Source organism: Pseudopodoces humilis, chromosome 30, assembly GCF_049639895.1.
Source record: "Pseudopodoces humilis isolate 2021_Gansu_Grassland_sample_001 chromosome 30, ASM4963989v1, whole genome shotgun sequence".
NCBI classification, from domain to species: domain Eukaryota; kingdom Metazoa; phylum Chordata; class Aves; order Passeriformes; family Paridae; genus Pseudopodoces; species Pseudopodoces humilis.
Window position 1 is genome coordinate 3,871,451 of NC_142229.1, and position 14,143 is coordinate 3,885,593.

Here is a 14,143-nt window from a genome sequence, read left to right on the forward strand (position 1 = left end):
CTTTATTTCTGAATGATAAAAATTAAAGGAAAAAATACATCTGGGGTTTTATTAACAGGGAAACACACCAAAAAACAGGGAAAACACAGCAAAATCCCAGCCAGAAACTGACTTCTTTTGTAAAAAAAATAATAACAGAAGTTTGGGAAATGGAAACTCCTGATGGCTCTGGCTGTGGAATTTGTTGGGAATAACACCAATTCCAAATCCAGCATCAGAGCTCTCCCAGGAGAGTGCAGGGAAGCGAAATTCTTCCGTGGTGGGAGTCGTGTCCCAGTGTCAGGCGATGAAATCCAGGGGCCTGTTGAATCCTCCTTTTCTGTTCATGTATTGCCTGGGTGAGGACAGAGCCAGAGTCAGCCCTGGGATCCAGGGAAATCAGGACAAAAGAACTGGGGGAGGCTGGGAACGCGGCTCAGTGGCTAACTGAACCCAATTCCCCATGGATTTAACCAAAAATGGGGCAGGGAGGCTCCCGGTGAGGATGCCAGGCTCCCATCAGAAGGGGAGCAGAATTGACAAACTGGGTGTTTTTTGGGAATAAACCAGGTGAACAGTGTCGCTTCCTGCTGCTCTGATCCTGTTCAGGCCTCACTGGGCACATCCCACCTCTTCCCAACGTGCTCCCCACTCCTCATCCTCCTGACTTCTCTGTTCCCAGGGACTGGAGAACTCTCACCTCTGCTTTTGAGCCTAAACCTCACAAAATTTCTGTTTTCCCCAGGCCTGGAAGCTGGACCACCGTGAGACAGCGGCCAGAGTTACCTCACAAAATCAAATCTTTCTATCCCAAAGCAGGGGACACACACCTGTACTTCCTCTTCTGGGACACATTGATGGCGTAGGCATTGGCAGCGCCATCCACCTTCTTCCCCTGAGGAGAAACGTCCCAAAATCTCATGGGTTACCCCCAAACAGGGCAGGTGACACCGCAGAGCCCCTGGAGTGGCCTCTGGTCTGTGCTCACCTTGGTGGTATCAAAGGAGGCAAAACCCATCATCTTCATCATCTCGATCTCCTCCTCTGTCTTGCCCTGCAAATCCTCCTCTTTGGGAAGAGTCAGGGATTGAGCAAACACAGATGTTGGGATTCCCAATAATCTGGGTGGTCCTGGGCTGTTCCTGGCCCTGCAGGGCATCTGGGAGTGTTCCAAGAGGAAAATTCCCCCTCACCTGTGATCTGCCGCTCCTTCTTGGAGTCCTTGAGCTCCTTCTTCTCCTCATCCCGACGCTCCTTGGGCCGCGCCGGTGACGAGGAGCTGGAGCGGTGCCGGCGTGGGGACCTGCTGGGGCACACGAGGTGGGGCTGCAATTCCCACCTGGGGCTCCCATTGTCCCTGGGTCACCCAGGATGCCCTCAGCTAGCTATCCCCACCCCATGCTGGTGTCCCTCCCCTTACCTGGATCATCCTGAATGTCCCTGCCACACCTGGATCATCCTGGATCATCCCTGCCCTCACCTGGATCTTCCTGAATGTTCCTGCCCACACCTGGATCATCCTGAATGTCCCTGCCCTCACCTGGATCATCCTGGATCATCCCTGCCCTCACTTGGATCATCCTGAATGTCCCTGCCCTCACCTGGATCATCCTGAATGTCCCTGCCACACCTGGATCATCCTGGATCATCCCTGCCCTCACCTGGATCATCCTGAATGTTCCTGCCCTCACCTGGATCATCCTGAATGTTCCTGCCCTCACCTGGATCATCCTGAATGTTCCTGCCCTCACCTGGATCATCCTGAATGTCCCTGCCCTCACCTGGATCATCCCTGCCCTCACCTGGATCGTCTCCGGTGCGGGGAGCGGGACCGGCTCCTCCTCCTGTCCCTGTCCCGGGACCGTGATCGCTCTCGCCGCCGCCTGTCCCTGTCCCGGGAAGCGGAGCGCGAGCGCCGGCGCTCTGCCCGGGGAAGGGTCAGCTCCTGCATCCCTGCCCGCTTCCCAAAGGAAATCCCACAGAAAATCCCAGCTCCGGAGTGGAGAACCCCGGGACAGCCCTTCCCACCCCTCCAGGACAGTTCTGGGCTCGGGGATCCCTCCGGGCACCCCCAGCAGTGAAAGAGCGGCTGGAAAAAACCAGGAGGGGGTGATGGTCCCCAAAAACCTGAGGAACGGGGAGGGAGGAGAGGAGGAGAAGATAAGGATGGGGAGGGGGAGGAAAAGGAGAGGAGGAGAAGGAGAGGAGGAGAAAAAAGAAGGAAAAGGAGAAGGATGAAGCCGAGAAGAGGAGAAGGAAAAGAAAAAGGAGGAGGAGGAAGAGGAGGATGAGGGAGTCTCTGCTCTACCCCAGAGTGAGGAACCGGGGCCCCCCCGCCCTGGAGGGTCTCAGTCCCCCCCTACCGCTGGCCCTTCCCCCGGATCTCCCCGGGCCCGTCCCCCCCGTGGCCCCCCACCCGTCCCCGGGCTCCCCCATCCCACCCCGGTTCCCCCGGTGCCCCCTCACCGTCCCCGGGCTCCCCCCTCCCACCCCGGTTCCCCCGGTTCCCCCGGTGCCCCCTCACCCCGCCGCGGCGGTGACCGGGAGCGGCTGCGGCCCATGGCCGCCCCTCAGCCCCGCGCTGCCGCTGCCGGAGCGGGGCCGGGCCCGGAGCGGGGCCGGGGGGCAGAGCCCGGGGGGCAGAGCCTGAGGGGAGCGCTCAGAACCGCATGGGGACGCGGGGCCCCGCTCCCGCCGCTCGCCCTGGGAGCCCGCCCGGCCCGGAGAGCCACGGGAGGCCGGGGAGGAAGGGGAGGCCCGGGAGGAAGGGGCGGGCAGGGAGGCGGGCCCGGCCCCCCCCGCAGCCCGGGTCCGTGCGCTCTGTCCTGCCCGGCCCGGCCCGGCCCTCCCGCGGCCCCGGCCTCGGTTCGGTTCAGGCAGGCGGGTGCGGGTCGGTGCCGGGCCGGGGAGCAGCCTGGAGCCCTGGGGCTGTGCCTGCGTTTGGCACTGGGGGGGTTCAGGAGGAGCTTCTCTAAGAAGCTGCTGGAACCTTCCCGGTGTCCGGCGCACCCGGTGCCAGCGGCTCCGGGACTCCTCAGTGAGGGCACTGAATCGGGGAGTGCCGTTCCCGAACCGTGACGCCATGGTTCCTCATGGACATCCTCACCCTGAGCGCCATCCCTGTCCCATTCCCACCTCCGCTCCCATCCCCATCCCACCCTCAGCTCCCCCTCCGTCCCTGCCCCTGCTCCATCCCCATCTCATCTCCACATCCTCCATCCCCATTTCATCCCCACATCCTCCATCCCCATCCCCATCTCATCTCCACATCCTCCATCCCCATCTCATCTCATCTCATCTCCACATCCTCCATCCCCATCTCATCTCATCTCCACATCCTCCATCCCCATCTCATCTCCACATCCTCCATCCCCATTTCATCTCCACATCCTCCATCCCCATCTCATCTCCACATCCTCCATCCCCATCTCATCTCCACATCCTCCATCCCCATCCCCATCTCATCTCCACATCCTCCATCCCCATCTCATCTCCACATCCTCCATCCCCATCCCTCGCCCCTCAGTCTCCGAGCGCTACCGAGTGCCAAACACGGGGTTTATTTACACCGGCGTTCCACCCGCTCCCGGCCGCGATTGTCACATGCGGGGGGGACAAGTCACCCCCGGCCTCCTCCCGGTGCCACTCGGGCTCCAACACCCGCCCGGCTCCGGGGCCTTCCTGGGCAGCCCCCGGTGGGAGGAGAGCCGCTGAGTCCCGCTGGACTCGCCCTTCCCTGTTGCCAGCAAGGGATCAGCCTCTGTTTTCCAGCAGAGGTGCAGATGTGGAGGCCCCAGATCAGGGATTTGTCCCCTCCCTGCCTTCCCCTGGGGACACCCCCGCCCTGAGCCTTACCTGGGGCAGGGAGGTGGGGGAAGTACCCGAAGGGTGGTCCCGGGATGTGATCCTGGCTGTTTCCTTCCAGCCAGGACCCTCGTCATGGTGATGATGGTGGCACTGGAGCCTTCATCCCTTTCTACTTGAAGCTCCCCAGAATTTCATGGAGGAGAATCCCAGGGTCCCCTGCAAAGCCAGGGGCCCTTGGAAAAAAGGGTGACAAAGGCCCTGGGGACAGACCTCCAGGGACAAAGGGGTGACAAAACCCTGGGGGAAGCCCCTGAGTTGGGCTGGGCTTGTGGCAGTGCTGGAACAGTGCTACGCTGTCACCCGGAGAGGTGACAGAGCTGGCTCTGCTGCCCTGGGTCACCCAGGGGGAACAGGCCCAGGGACAAAAATGGCCTCAAAGAGTCTCAAGATCAGTGGCAGTGAGGAACAGCCCCCCAGTGACAAGGCTGGGGGCGCAGAGGGGGTTTAGGGGCTCAGTGTCCCCTCGGTGCTCCCCATCCTGCAGGAGTGGGCTGGGGACCTGTGGGGGGGACACTGGGCAGGGAAAAGGCTCTTCCCAAAATCCAGGCTCAGGCTGTCCATGGGGCTCTGGCAAGATCCCTGTCTGGGGTGTCTCTGCTGTTTCCTGCACCCCAATCCCTGCCTGCACCCCCTTATTCCATGGGCTTCCTGCTCTTCCAGATGGATCCAGCCCCCAGGAGCTGTCTCACAGCAGTGAGAAGGTTTGAAACCACAGTGATGGGAAAATCCTGCTGGGCTGAGGGAACCCCGAACAGGAGCTTCTGGAGCATTCCAGACCTCCTGGACAGGGCTCCATGGATGCAGGAAGGCTCAGGGCGAGCACCCCAGGAAATCGGGAGGATGTGGGGCTGATCCTTTTGATTTATCCCCAAATCCCAGCCCTGGAATGGCTGTGGGGAACATCAGCATGGCTGGGGCTCTTCCCGGGAAGGGGCTGGCCAGGAGTTTGTAAGGCTGGGAGGGAAGGGAACGCCAGGAAGGGTTGAACTTGTGCTGGGAATCCAGAGCTGGGAAAAGCAGGGAGCCGGCGCGGACGGGGTCACTGTGAGCGGAGGCCGGCGGGAATTGGCAGCGTGTGTTCATCCCGAAGTAGCACTTAGTGAGTGAGTTTTGCTTAGTTTTAAATTACACAGACAATTCCCGGAGGTTTGTTTCCCTATTTTCCCAGGTGCAGGTCGTGCAGTGAGGTGGGGGCTTTTCCAGTGGTGGGAAATCCCGCTGCTCTTCCTTGGGTGGGGAAAACACAGGGTAGGAGTACCAGGAGAAGGGGATGAAGTGGTTCTTTAGCCCAAGGAGAGGAAGATTACAATCTGGGAAGGAAAAAACCTCAGCTTCTCCTTCAGGAAAAGCAATCCCCCGCCTTCAGCTCAATCCCATTCTCCTGGTGAAGCAACGGACAGTTTTCCCTGGGGATGAAGCCAGCGCCGTTCCAGCAGAGCTTGAGACAGAAGGTGAAGAAAATAACCACAAAACACCTTTTTCTTCCTCAGATCAAGCAGAACTGGGCTCTGGTGGAAAAAACCCAACCCTCGGCCCACGGTGGGGAGAGGCTGGAGCCCAGGAGGGAAAGGGGGGGAAGATGCAGCAGGAATTCCCCCGAACGGGGACCACAGTCTCTCTAAGCTCGGTGACCGCCTCCAGAGGCGGGTAACAAGGGGGATGAGGTGCCTTGTGCCGGGAGGACCTGGAAAACAGCCGGATTCCAGGGGTTTTGGGCCGCGCCTCGGCCAGACGCACGAGGCAGGAGCTGCCCCGGCGCTCCCGGGCTCAGAGATCCCAGGGGTTCCCAGGATGGCCACGCACGAGGCCTTGGGAGACTCAGGATTCGATCTTTTCCTTCTTTTTGCCTTTTTTCAGGAACGATGGGGTCCGGAATTTCTTCTTCTTTTTGGAGGGCGATTTGGAGGGTGAACCATCCGGGGACACAGGGTTGCTGGTCACTGTCTCCTTCTCCTTGGGGGCGTCCTGGTCAGCGTTGGTGGTTGTCCGGTCCGTCCCCCCTTTTCCAAGGTTTTCCTCCGTGCTTTGCTCTTCATCCTTCCCGTTCACCACCGCTGGTGGCTCCTTCTTGGCGGTGGAGTCAGGGGGGGCTTGGCCACCATCGGCCTTCTTATCACCTTGGGAAAGGGAGAGGGAGCAGGGAATTAGGGCAGCAACCTCAGTGTTGTGGGGGTGGTTTAACCCCCCAAATGTCCAGTGGGGCCTGGGCAGGAGCAGGATTTGGCCTCCATGAGTGGAGAACGTTGGGATTTGATCCTGTCCTGCTGCAGGCACCGCTTCCTTGAGCCGCCCCCCTCCCTGCGGGACAAGCGATGTGGGATGGAGAGCCGGGAAGAGGCAGCAGGAAAAGCAGGAAGCAACAACAAGGAGGGATTCCCAAGGGATTTCCTAAGGAATTTGCCCCGAGTGGGGCTGGAGTGGGCCATGGAGACTGGATCCCCCCGAGCCCGTGTCCCTCGTCCGGGGTGGCCTCTCCGTACTTACTACGGCGCCAGGGATTCAGGGATAACTCCTTGGGTGACAGGCACACGGGGAGGAAAGAGAAAGGAGACGTTGTGGAGACAGACACAGACAGACAGACAGACACCACAGACACCATGGCAGAGCCAGCAGCCCCGAGCCGTGCCCCGGCACCCACTGTGGATGGGAACAGGGGGAACATCACGGAGCGTGAGGACTGGGATGGGGGACAGGGGTGTCCCCCTGCACCCCACAAAGCCACCAGCAGATCCTCCTGCCGTGAATCCACATCCACTTGGCCCCTGTGGATCGGGGACCCCCCGGGACAGGCGGGGGGACAAGAGGTGACAGCGAGCTGCGTCTCAGCACGGTCTGGCCACAGCAGCCCTCGTCCCCCCACTCCTGCTGCTCACCGGGACCCCACCCCTCGTTTTGGGGTGCTCATCACCCCACTCACCCTCGGTGGGCTCTGCAGGTGCCAGGGGCTCCGGAGGGAGTGCCTCTGTGGGGGGAGCCTCACTCTCCTCTGCTGCCACGTCCCTCTCGCCTGCCACAGAGAGACACGCTGGCCCCGCGTCCCCTCAGTGCCACCCGGGGGGGTTTGGGGGTGTCGGGGTGTCTCTCCTACCCTGCAGGCGCTTCTTCCTCTCCACCTCCTGCTTGTACTCCTCCAGCTCCTGGTCTGTGAGCTGGCTGAAGGGGTTGGGGGGCTCTGGCTCAGGGGGAGCCTCTTCCTGACCCTCCTTGGCCTCTGCGTCCCCCAGGTGGCTCTCGGTGGACTGAAACAGACCCCCAGAGTGGTGTCACCCCCCGGAGCAGTGTCAACTCCCCCTGGAGAGATGTCACCCCTCAGAGTGGTGTCACACCCTCTGGAACCGTGTCAACATCCCCACACCCCACCCCAAGCAGTGTCAACCCCACTGGAGCAGTGTCCCCAGCTCTGAGCAGTGTCCCCAGCTCTGAGCAGTGTCCCCAGCTCTGAGCAGTGTCCCCTCTGCCCTTGGAGTGGTGTCACTGCCCCTGGACCTGTGGGGATGCTGGGGAACCAGGGAAGGGCTGGGTTCTCTGGGGTGGGGGCTTGGGACTGGGCGTGTGGGGTGATGAGGGGCTTGGGACAAGAGGTGACATGGGGTGATATTGGCCTGGGGACATGGGGTGACACCGGGTGGCACAGGCTGTGGGCAGGGGACACGGGGTGTCTGTCACAGGGCTGGGGATGCAGGGCTGGGGACACAGGGTGACACAGGGTGACACAGGGTGACACAGGGTGACACAGGTGCCGTACGGGGCTGCGGCTCGTCTCGGCAATGACACTGGCCAGCAGCTGCGACTGGGGCCCGGCTGACTTCACATCCTGGCGGTTTTGCTCCCGGATCTGTGGGTGAGGACAGGGATAAATCCCCCTCCGAGGACAGGGATAACCCACCCCAGCACCCCGGGCCCCCCCTGTCCCCCAGCCCACACCACCTTGTTGCGCATCTCCAGCACCTCCTGCGGGTCCGTGTAGAGCGGCACGAACTGGTTGGGGTTCTCGATGCGGATCGGGGTCCCACTGCTGCCCTTCTCCACCTCGTCTGCTCGCAGCCACTGCAAACCCAGGAAAAATGTTTGGGAAGCAGGAGACCCCGAGGACAGAAGGGGAACCCTGACAAATGCGACTTGTATAGAGGGGAGACCCTGATAGTAAAGCAGAGACTCCAGTAAATGTAACATAGAGAGAGACCCCAATAAATGAGGAGACCCCGATAAATGAGGAGACCCCGATAAATGAGGAGACCCCGATAAATGAGGAGACCCCGATAAATGCATCTTGCACAGAGGAAATGCCCTGATAAAGCTGATGGCACTCAGCCCCAGTAGGGTGGGGTGGTGGGATTTGGAAACAATCATTATTACAGGGTGAAGGTGGTCCCTAGGCCTCCCTACACCTCAGATTTTAGCGGGATCCATAACCAGGACACTCTCCACCTCCCTGGTTGTGGATCCCCAAGCCCCATCTGCCCCTCACCGTGGTCTTTGTCCTCTGGCCACCGGCGGTGCCCTGCTGCTCCTCGGCCAGGTTGACCCTGGTGTAGGTGTTGGGGGTGTTGAGCCACCTCGTCTTCTCCTTCTGCTGCTTCTGGGCGTGCTGGCGCAGGGCGGGGGTCCCGGTGGGCTCGTCCTCGAACACGAAGGCCGTCACGGTGGCGGGGATCAGCACGTCGCTCTTGGGCTTGCTCTTCTCCTGCACGAAGGGGTAGCGGTACGTGTAGCCCGTGCGGTATCCCTGGAAAAGCACAGAGCGGGGAGTCAGGCACGCGGGGATAAACCCAGGGGGGGTCGGAGCGCGTTTTGGGGCAGCTTGGGTGGGTTTTGGCGCTCACCAGGTTGTCCAACATCCTCATGAGGGCCTCGAACTCGTGCTCGCCCAGGCGGCTCTTGTGCAGGGGCCCGAAGGTGGTGCCGGCGCGGCGCACGGCGCCCAGGCCGTGGGGCACGCGCTGCTGCGCCCGCTCCAGCACAATCAGGTTCTCCGCGCCTCCCGCGCTCGCCAGAGCCGACACCTGCGGGACAGCGGGCACCGCTGAGCTGGGGACACCGGGGGACAGCCCCACAGCCACCCCGAGAGCCAGAGCTGGCACACGGGGGAGTAACGGGGCTGAGACCTGGCACAGCTCAGTGCACTGGGACAGCTGCAAGGACCTGGCACAGCTCAGTCCATGGTCACTGCTCTGGCTGCAAGGACCTGGCACAGCTCGGTCCATGGTCACTGGGACAGCTGCAAGGACCTGGCACAGCTCAGTCCATGGTCACTGCTCTGGCTGCAAGGACCTGGCACAGCTCAGTGCATGGTCACTGCTCTGGCTGCAAGGACCTGGCACAGCTCAGTGCATGGTCACTGCTCTGGCTGCAAGGACCTGGCACAGCTCAGTGCATGGTCACTGCTCTGGCTGCAAGGACCTGGCACAGCTCAGTGCATGGTCACTGGGATGGATGCAGAGACCTGGCACAGCTCAGTGCATGGTCACTGCTCTGGCTGCAAGGACCTGGCACAGCTCAGTGCATGGTCACTGGGATGGATGCAGAGACCTGCCACAGCTCAGTGAATGCTCCTGCAGTTTCTGGGTCCATCCACAGTTTATCACTCGCCTCACACTCACCTGGACCTCGCAGGCCGCCTGCAGGTGGAAGATGCTGTAGAAAGCCTCCTCGGCCGTGTCCCCCAGTGCCAGCACCCCGTGGTTCCGCAGCACCAGGATCTGCGGTGCCAGCGCGGGATGTCAGTGGGACAGGCAGAGGATGATGGGGTGACCCCCCTGTCCCCCCCAGGAGTCCCCTCACCTTGCAGGTAGGCCCGAGGCACTTCTGGAGCTCCACACGATCGGCCTCATCCTCCACCTCCCCGCGGAAGTCAAAGTAGGCCACGTCCCCCAGGAGAAGAGCGGCGCGGGAGATGGGCAGGAGCCCACAGCGCATGGCTGACACCTGGGCGTGGGGGGGAACAGGGCAGGGGGCCGAGCAACCCCAACAGCCCCAGAAAACACCAACACCCCAAAAACCCCCACAAAAAACCCAACCCTTCTCCAAAAAACCCATAACCCCCCCAAAAAATCACCCTAAAAATCCCCAACCCCATAAACCACTCCAACCCCACCAAATCCCTCCATAACCAACTCCCTAAATTTCCCCTAACTCTTCAACTCCCAGACTCCCAAAATGAACTGCCCCCAAAGAGCCCCAACCCCCCAAAACCCCCCATCATCCTGATCATCCCAGCACTTCGTGTTGCCCCCCAAAATCTCCCAAACCCCTTCAAACTCTCAAGGAACCCAAGTCCTTTCCAGTCCCCCCAAACCCCAAATCCTCCAACCCCTCCAAAACACCCTTCCATTCTCCCAAATCCCAGACCCAACCTCCCACACAGGCCCCCAAGTTCCCCTAACCCCCAAGCCCCCCAAATCCCCCCAAACCAAGCTCCCAGAGAAGCCCCCATCTCCCCCAGCCCGGTTCCCGGCCCGTACAGCGGCAGCAGCAGGGGTGTGCAGCCGCACGATGCAGCGGATGTCGGGGCGCGCGGCGTAGATCGCGGCGTGCAGGCTGAAGCTGCGGGCGTCGGGCGCGAAGCTGGTGCTGCCCTGCTCCACCACGGCCCCCAGCACGTTCACCTTCACCTGGGGGGCCACAGGGGGCTCAGGGGGGGCTGCTCCCCCCCAGGCAGCCCCGGGGAGGGGGGAGGCAGGGGGCTCACCAGGCTGGCCGCTGTCACCTCGCTGCACGCCAGCCCCTGCGGGGCCACCAAGAAGTGCTCCTGCTCCTTGCTGACCCGCAGCTGCCACGGGGGAGAGTGGGATGAGAAACACCCCAAAAAAATCCCCAAATAAACGCCCCCATCTCTACAGGTCCAGCAGGTCCCAACTCCGCCACAAAAAAACACCAAACCCCTTAAAATCCCCCCAAAAGAACCCTGAATAGCCTCAAAATCCTTTCCAGTCCTCCCATTCGCACTCTGCTGGTTTTGAGGTGCTCACAGGGTTAGGGTTTAATTGTGCCCAGCCTGTACAGGTCCAGCAGCAAAAGGCCCCTAACCCCCCCAAATCCCCCCAAGACAACCCCTTATGGCGGTCTTGGCGTGCTCACGGTGACGGCGGCGTGTCCCAGCTGTGCCCAGCCGTACAGGTCCAGCAGCCGGTGGATGCTGCCCACCTTGCAGCGCATCAGCCGCTCGCCCTTGGCCAGTGCCGGCCCCTCCGTCCCGTGCAGGTCATTGATGGGGGTGACCGATGCCAGCCCTGGGGATTGGGGACCTCCCATCAGCGGTGGGACCCCCCAAGCCACGCGAGGTTCACCAGGGACGGGGGAGTACAGGGTTGTGGGAATGGGCTTGGTGGCTGTCAAGGTTTGATGGATCCAAAGGTTTGTTGGACATCGAGATTTGGTGGCCCCAAAAGCTCTGGGGGTCCCCAAAGCCTCAAAGGTTTGGTGGTCCCCCAGGTTTGATGGCCACAAAGATTTGGTGGTCCTCAAAGGGTTTGGGGGATCCCAGGGGCTTGGTGGCACCCCAAGATCCCAAAGAGCTGATGATTCCAAAGGTTTGGGAGTCACCAAGATCTCAAAAGTTTAGGGTCCCCCCAAAGGTTTTCGGGGTCCTCAAGATCCCAAAGGTTTGGTGGTCCCAAATAATTTGATGCCCCTGAAGGTCCAAAGGTTTTTGTGTCCCCAGCGAAGATTCCAAGGTTGCAGAGATTTGGTGTCCCCCAAGGTTTTGGGGCTTACCCCACCGCACCCCCCCTCAATGAAACCCTTCATGAGCATCCCCAAACCGCCCCGTCCCCAGCCCCACGTACCCATGGGGGACGTGGGCAGGGCAGCAGGGGACGTGGTGGCCATGAAGTCAGCGATCTGCCGCAGCGCCCACACGTGTGACGAGTTGTTCCCCTTCTTCATCTGCTCCTGGATCAGGCTCTCCAGCTCCTCCCGGAAGGACTGCGGCACCGGGGACAGGGTGACAACAGGGTGGGTGGGACAGCTGGAGACATCGGGGCAGGGGCAGCACCGCTGGCTCGGTGGAAGTGGCACTGCTGGCTTGGTGGCACTGGCAGTTTGGTGTCAGGGACACCATCACCTTGGTGGCATGGCAGTGGTGGCACTGCCAGCTTGGTGACATGGTGATGGTGGCACTGCTGACTTGGTATCAGTGGTACCAACAGTTTGGTGGCTCACTGGTGGTGCCAGCATCACCAGCTTGGTGGCAGCATCACCACTGGCTTGGTGGCACAGTGGTGACGGTGGCATTACCATCTTGGTGTCAGTGACACCAGCGGCGCTGGCAGCTCCGTGACAGCAGCGCCGTGGTGGCAGTGACATTGCCAGGTGGGGACATGCACCACCATGTGGTGACATCTCTTAGCTTGGGGACAGGAGGGATGGGGCGGGGACAACAAAGGATGGGGCCAGGGACGAGAAAGCTGGGGCTGGCGACAGGAGAGACGGGATTTGGGCCAGGAGGGATGGGTTGGGGGACGTAAAGGAAGATGCTGGGGACACGAAGGACAGGGCTCGGGGACAGATGGGACGGAGGTGAAGACAGGCGGGAGGGGGTTGGAGACAGGCGGGACGGGGACAAGAGAGGAGTTGGGGACACAGGGCTGGCGCGGGGCCGGGGGCTCACCGGGCTCTGCAGGATCATCGTCACCCGCTTCTTCTGCTCCATCAGGTTGAAGTCCTGGCGCAGGTCCCCGGCCCCGCTCCGCGCCCGCAGGAACTCGGGGTCCTCCTGGGGGGGGCAGCGGGGCCCGGGGGCGGGGGGCTCGGGCAGGGGCTCGGGGCTGGCGGCCGTGCTCATCCTGGGGACGCGGGGACAAGCGGCGTCACCCCCGGCACCCCCAGATTGGGGAGAAAGCACCGAAAACAGCGCCCGGCTGTGGCCGGCAGATAACGCCCGAGGGGCCCCCGCCCTGCCCGGCGCCCTGCGGGGACCAGGGGACAGGCTGGGGACACTCGGGGGGCGGGGGGGGGAGTCCCCCGCTGGTGGCACTGCCCAGGCTGGGTGACACGGCTGAGGTCACAGCTGGGAACCGGCACGGTTCGGCACAGATGGGAGCTGAGAACCGGCACGGTTCGGCACAGGGATAGGAGCTGGGAACGGGCACGGTTCGGAACACGGATGGGAGCTGGGAACCGGCACGGTTCGGAACACGGATGGGAGCTGAGAACCGGCACGGTTCGGAACACGGATGGGAGCTGGGAACCGGCACGGTTCGGCACACGGATGGGAGCTGGGAACGGGCACGGTTCGGAACAGGGACGAGCTGGGAACCGGCACGGTTCGGCACAGGGATGGGAACCGGCACGGTTCGGCACAGGGATGGGAACCGGCACGGTTCGGCAGCAGCGGGGCGGTGGCGGAGCACCGGGAGCGCTCAGTCCCTGCCGGGAGCTGAGGACCGGCACAGCTCCGCACACCCCCGGCCGCTCCCCCACGACTCCAGCCCCGAATTGGGGTCACCCACTGCTGGGGGCTCGGTGCCGCTCTGCCGCCGCACGGGGGGGGTTCCCGGCCTCCCCCCGGCCCGCGGACCCCAAAAGGACCCTCCCCTCTCCCCCAGGTCACCGAGCGCTCTGGGTGCTGCTACCAAGGGGCCCCCAACCCAGGGCACCCCCAAAACACAGGGTGGGGCCGCTCCCCCAAATCTCGGGGGTGATTTCCAGTCTCCCCCTCTCTCAGGGCAGAAGGGCACCCCCAGATTTTGGTGCTCGGAGCGCACCTGGCTCACCGGGCAGGGGGGACCAAGGCCGGGATAAATCCGGGGGGGGGCCCGGTGACCCCCGGCCCCGAGCAGCCCTAGGGGAAGGCGGGGGGGGCTCGGGGGGGCTGGACCAGGACCCCCCAGCGGTTCCCCCTCCCAGCATCCCCCCCCACCTCCGCCTCCGCCCTCGCCGCGCCCAGCGCCGCTGCGGCAGCCGCAGGGCGGGGGGGGAAGAGCGAAAACCGGGATGGAAAGCGGGATGCAGCCGGGGGGGGCCGCGGCATCGCCCCCACCCGGGGGTGGGGATGGGGGGAGGGATGGACTCAGGTACCACCGAGGATGAAGGCCTGGGAAAGGGGGGAGGGGTGGGATGCAGCCCCCCCCACACCTGCATGCGGCCAGCTGGGGGTGGGGTGAGGAAAAGCTGGGGGGTCACCCAGCCTCCCCCCACCCTCCCCAAATCCCCCCCTCCCCCCCGAGGGATGCTGCGGCCGGGGGCTGCTGCCATCACCCACCTTCCTCCTCCTCCTCAGAGCATCCTGACAAAGGGCCGCCCCCCCCCGACACACCACGCGTGTCCCCGCACCTCCCCCCGCCCCGCCCTCCCGCCC

General features: G+C 62.8%; 2 protein-coding genes across 4 annotated transcripts; both read right to left on the bottom strand.

The window, feature by feature from the left end:
- Nucleotides 1-22: 22 nt before the first annotated feature.
- On the bottom strand, nt 23-2,680 carry SNRNP27 (small nuclear ribonucleoprotein U4/U6.U5 subunit 27). Of its 2 annotated transcripts, none has more exons than XM_088068383.1 (6): nt 2,504-2,680; nt 1,782-1,902; nt 1,173-1,285; nt 968-1,047; nt 810-874; nt 23-334 (listed from the first exon to the last, which is right to left on the bottom strand). In XM_088068383.1, the coding sequence occupies exons 1-6, from the start codon at nt 2,538-2,540 to the stop codon at nt 280-282; spliced, it is 471 nt and encodes a 156-aa protein (XP_087924509.1). In that variant the 5' UTR covers nt 2,541-2,680; the 3' UTR covers nt 23-279. The 2 variants fall into 2 exon arrangements, with proteins under 2 accessions (XP_087924509.1, XP_005532974.1); XM_005532917.2 differs by having other exon boundaries at nt 1,173-1,282; nt 2,504-2,665.
- An 843-nt stretch (nt 2,681-3,523) lies between these two features.
- On the bottom strand, nt 3,524-14,133 carry ADD2 (adducin 2). Of its 2 annotated transcripts, none has more exons than XM_088068317.1 (15): nt 14,048-14,133; nt 12,455-12,629; nt 11,631-11,769; nt 10,990-11,075; nt 10,535-10,615; nt 10,308-10,457; nt 9,628-9,771; nt 9,447-9,545; nt 8,670-8,849; nt 8,315-8,572; nt 7,774-7,893; nt 7,592-7,681; nt 6,935-7,085; nt 6,764-6,853; nt 3,524-5,963 (listed from the first exon to the last, which is right to left on the bottom strand). In XM_088068317.1, the coding sequence occupies exons 2-15, from the start codon at nt 12,626-12,628 to the stop codon at nt 5,665-5,667; spliced, it is 2,061 nt and encodes a 686-aa protein (XP_087924443.1). In that variant the 5' UTR covers nt 12,629; nt 14,048-14,133; the 3' UTR covers nt 3,524-5,664. The 2 variants fall into 2 exon arrangements, with proteins under 2 accessions (XP_087924443.1, XP_087924442.1); XM_088068316.1 differs by having other exon boundaries at nt 10,924-11,075.
- Nucleotides 14,134-14,143: the final 10 nt, after the last annotated feature.

What these genes read in the sequence shown, in the direction of transcription:
- SNRNP27 (XM_088068383.1), bottom strand. Translation starts at nt 2,540, where the DNA reads ATGGGCCGCAGCCGCTCCCGGTCACCGCCGCGGCGGG. An exon ending in CCGCACCGGAGACGATCCAG is followed by an intron (nt 1,286 to 1,781) that starts GTGAGGGCAGGG and finishes CGTGTGCCCCAG; the next exon opens with CAGGTCCCCACGCCGGCACC. An exon ending in GAAGGAGCGGCAGATCACAG is followed by an intron (nt 1,048 to 1,172) that starts GTGAGGGGGAAT and finishes CTCTTCCCAAAG; the next exon opens with AGGAGGATTTGCAGGGCAAG.
- ADD2 (XM_088068316.1), bottom strand. Translation starts at nt 12,628, where the DNA reads ATGAGCACGGCCGCCAGCCCCGAGCCCCTGCCCGAGCCCCCCGCCCCC. An exon ending in CCTGCCCACGTCCCCCATGG is followed by an intron (nt 11,076 to 11,630) that starts GTACGTGGGGCT and finishes CCCAATCCCCAG; the next exon opens with GGCTGGCATCGGTCACCCCC. An exon ending in CCGAGACGAGCCGCAGCCCC is followed by an intron (nt 7,086 to 7,591) that starts GTACGGCACCTG and finishes GGTCTGTTTCAG; the next exon opens with TCCACCGAGAGCCACCTGGG.